General features: G+C 64.3%; 1 protein-coding gene across 1 annotated transcript; it reads right to left on the reverse strand.

Moving 5' to 3' along the window:
- Window positions 1–135: 135 nt before the first annotated feature.
- MNEG_14884 (U-box domain-containing protein 34) lies at window positions 136–3,837 on the reverse strand (the record flags this gene model as incomplete). Its single annotated transcript, XM_014036645.1, has 6 exons — window positions 136–269; window positions 685–829; window positions 1,426–1,515; window positions 2,582–2,755; window positions 3,162–3,278; window positions 3,802–3,837. 6 exons carry the CDS (start codon window positions 3,835–3,837, stop codon window positions 136–138), a joined length of 696 nt encoding a protein of 231 aa, XP_013892099.1.
- Window positions 3,838–3,872: the final 35 nt, after the last annotated feature.

Consider the following 3,872-nt stretch of genomic DNA (forward strand, 5'->3'; position numbering starts at 1 on the left):
GGGGGGGGGGGCGGTGTGGAGCGGAGGGTTTGAGAGGGCGGGTTGTGAGGAAGGAAGTCCAGCAGCAGCAGAGGGGCACACACGCTTCTGCGGCCAGACTGAACGTCGCGGCGAGGCGGCCGGCTTGCAGCATGCTCAGGGCGTGGTGGGCTGCCAAGAGCGTTTCTGTGGAGCGGCTGCAAGCAGCGAGCCCTGCCGTGCGGGTGTGTCGGGCGCACCCAATGAGAAGATGTCAGACTTGGGGCCAAACCGCCCTGTGCGCAGGTACTCTGGTGACGGTGATGAGGGCCATTGGGGGGGGGGGGTGCGGAAAAGAGGGACCCTTTCAGGGATAATGTTTGGAAAGGGGAGGGAGGGGGCTTTGGTGGGGATCAAAGGGAGACTGCCTGCCAATAGCTGCAAGAGCCAACTTCTGAGCAGCAGCCCCACGTCGTTGGTGGGCTGAATCCCTTGATCGGCGGTGAATGCGGGTTCAGCACTGCTGCGCGGCGATGGGCGGTCTCGCTCAGCCGTTGCCGTAGCGGTGAAACGTGGTGTCATCCGTTCTCCCCACCCCATCGCAACCCATGTTTACCCCTGACCCTACGCACACACCCGACCCCCCCCCCCCCCCACCTCTTTCAGATACACTTCGCGCTCTCCCCACACACCGTCCACCCCACACACCACGCTCCATCCACCCACCCGGGTCCATGAATGATGGCGTCCCCACGAGCCGCGTGTCCATCACGGTGGACTGCCCCCCGCCAGGCACCAGGGAGGGCGCTAGCCGGCTGAGGCCGACGTCGCCAATTTTGCTGGTCAGGTTGCGCGACAGCAGAATGTTGGCCTGCGGGAGTGCCAACAAACAGGGTGGCGCGCAGGGCCGAGGGGCCGGTTGGGTGCTTTCGTGACGCGGGCTAAGCGCCTGCTTGAACGCTGAGCCACGGGCTCGGCGGTCGGCAGGCCCGCGCCTGCTTGTGCGCCACAAGCAGCAGACGCCCCGGACGCGCTCCGCGCGGCGGGGCCGTAGCTTTGCTACCCCCGGCCGGCCCCGCCCCCAGCAGCACTCGGGCCCCAGAGGGTCCCTCCGGCACAGCACAACCACCCAAGACCCCATGGCCAGCCCCACCCAACCCATCAGGAATGATCCAGGGTGTATTCATCAAGATTCAGCCATCAAGGTTGACCCTTCAACCCATATATTCTCAACCCATCAAGGGTTGACACATCAACATTGATGGTTCAACATTCCTGATGCACCAACAATGACGATTGACCCATCCAGCATTGACTCGTCAAGCGTTGACCCAGCAAGCGTTGAACCATCAAGGCTGACCCATCAAGCATTGAACCATCAAGGATCTACGCATCAAGGATTGACGCATCAAGAATCGAACCATCAGGGATCGACCCATCGAAAACTTAACGCAAGGGGCAACCCACCGGCTTCAGGTCCAGGTGAATGATGGGCTCTGGGGCGCTGTGCAGGAACAGCAGCGCGCTCGCCACCTCGGCGGTGATGCGCACGCGGTCCTGCGGGGGTGGGGCAGGCGGGGTAGGGCGGTGGGGTGGGGTTGGGCGGCATCAGGTTTCTGCAGAACGGCCTGAGCAGCCAAGCCCAGGCCTCATGGCCTACATGACCCTCAATAATCCAACATCTGGCTCCGGGCGAGAGCAAGATGTTAGCCTCCACCAGCGACCGGTGGGAGGGGCCCTCCCATGTTAGCACGTGGCTTGAGGAGACTGCCAAGGGCTGAGGCGGAGCAACTCGGCCGGCCAACAAGCATCAAAGCGCCTGGAAAAGCAAGTCAACACCCTTTGACGTCTTCTCAGCGCCGCACGCTCTCGCTTCCAGACATGCGCACACGCTCCGCGAGCGCTGTCCTTCCGCGGGCGCGCGTGGGCGACGCACACCACCCGCGCCTGCGCGTGCAGGGCCCACACTCCGCAACCGACGGTGTGCCTTTTCCCGCTGTTGGAATTCGACGCACAATCAATCACCCAAGCAAACAACAAAAGACCGCACGAGACTGTGCATGCCTGCCGCACCTGCGGCAGCAAGTGTGGGCCCATGTATGTTCCCCAGTGCACATGCTTCTCACACACAAGCACGCACAAGCACTCGCCAGCATGCACAAGCACGCGCCAGCAACGGCCCCAGTTTGCAAGCAAGCAGATTCTCCTGCAACTGCATGTGTGTGTGCACTCTGCTTGCAGCAGCATTCTGATCAACAAGCAGAGTTCACTTACAGCAGGCCTTTCCACGCCCCTATCTGCACCCCTTCCCACACAGGCGTGCCCATACCAATGCACGGCCACCAGCCACAGGTGGGCGGTGCATTCCCACAGCCCACCTACGGCAGCAGGTCCGCTGCGCTCCTCCAAGTCAACCTCAATATCTCAAGCACACCCAGAACCCCTAAGCCCAGGCATGCATGCGGTGGCGGGGCCCTGACGCTCTGCACACGAAGGCACCCCTGTGTGCACCTGTCACAGCACGTCCTCCCCCCTCCCCTCCACCATTCTGCCCCAGCACAAAAACACCCCCCCCCCCAATCCCGCCAACACCTACGCCCCACGCAAATGCTCATTAACCCACCTGCCACAGCAGGTCGTCCCCCCTGCTGCCCAGTATGTGCTCCTCCAGGTTCCCGTTGTCCAGCAGCTCGTACACCAGCATGCAGCACGCGGGGCACACCCCTATCAGCAGCACGATGTGGGGGTGGTGCAGGCGCCCCAGGATCTGGGCCTCCTGCAAGAATTCAACCTCCCCCTGGGGGTTTGACGTTGTGTTTTTGGGTGTGTGGGAGGGTGGTGAGGGATTCCAAGGATAAGGGCACTGTAAGTAGGGGGCTCGAAATGTGACAAGCGTTCGTGTTCGAGAAGGCAGGGCAGCGAGAGGTTGGGTTCAGAAGGGAGGGGGTGCAGGAGTTTTGGGTGCGCCGGGAAGGGGGGGAGAGAAGGTTCGAGGGGGCCAGGGGGTGCGACAGCGCCACCGGTCGCACGGCAGGATAAGGAGGGGCGAAAAGCGGCCGCGAGGCGCGCTGAGGGCGCTCCGTCAGCAGGGGTGGCGTGTTGAGGGGTGGGGCCCAGAGAGGTCGGGGTGGCGTCCCGAGCAGGCGCGCGCCCGCGGCCACCCAGACGCGGGCAAGCCCCGGCGCCGCGCGCCCCGCCCCCACCTGCATCGCGCCCTCTGACGTGTCCAGGCACTTGACCGCCACGGGCAGGCCGTCCAGCAGACCCTTGTACACGGGGCCGTACCCGCCAGAGCCCAGCTTATTGGAGTCGCTGAAACCCTGGTGGGGTCGGGGTTTTGAGGGCCAGGGCGGTTTGGGGGAAGTTTGAGAGGTGCGATCTCCCAAGAAGACGCTGAGGGATCAGTTGTTTTACGGGGGTATGGGGTTGTTATCGAGGGGGATGCGAGGGCAGGTAAGGGGGAGTGAGAGGCTGAGGCAAGAGCGTGGCGGTAAATTCCGGGACAAGGATTATTGGACGGAGGGGGGGCAGTAACCCCCCTCCCCTTTCATGTGCAGGCAAAGCAGGGCGCAGCGGCGGGGGGGCGGCGGCGCAGGCGTGGCGCCAACCAGGGTGGACCGCTCGCTGGCACATGTCGGCAGCAAGCCGTCCCCACGTTTTCCGCCAACCGCCGCCGCACAGCAAGCGGCCGCGCGCCCCTCCCAGCTACAGTTGGGCCCCTCGCCCCACAGCAGCTTTCCCTCACAGACACAGAGCCCCTCACGTTGGTGGCCTTGAAAAGCTCCTCATATGTATAGTGCCGATTCGACGGCTCCGCCGCGCCCGACCCCGACCCTGACCCACCGCCGCCGCCGCCGCCGCCTGCAGGGCGCCCCGCATGGGACCGTCGCAAGTTGGGATCTGACCCGCCCGCC

Source organism: Monoraphidium neglectum, assembly GCF_000611645.1.
Source record: "Monoraphidium neglectum strain SAG 48.87 unplaced genomic scaffold scaffold04849, whole genome shotgun sequence".
Taxonomy (NCBI): Eukaryota; Viridiplantae; Chlorophyta; class Chlorophyceae; order Sphaeropleales; family Selenastraceae; genus Monoraphidium; species Monoraphidium neglectum.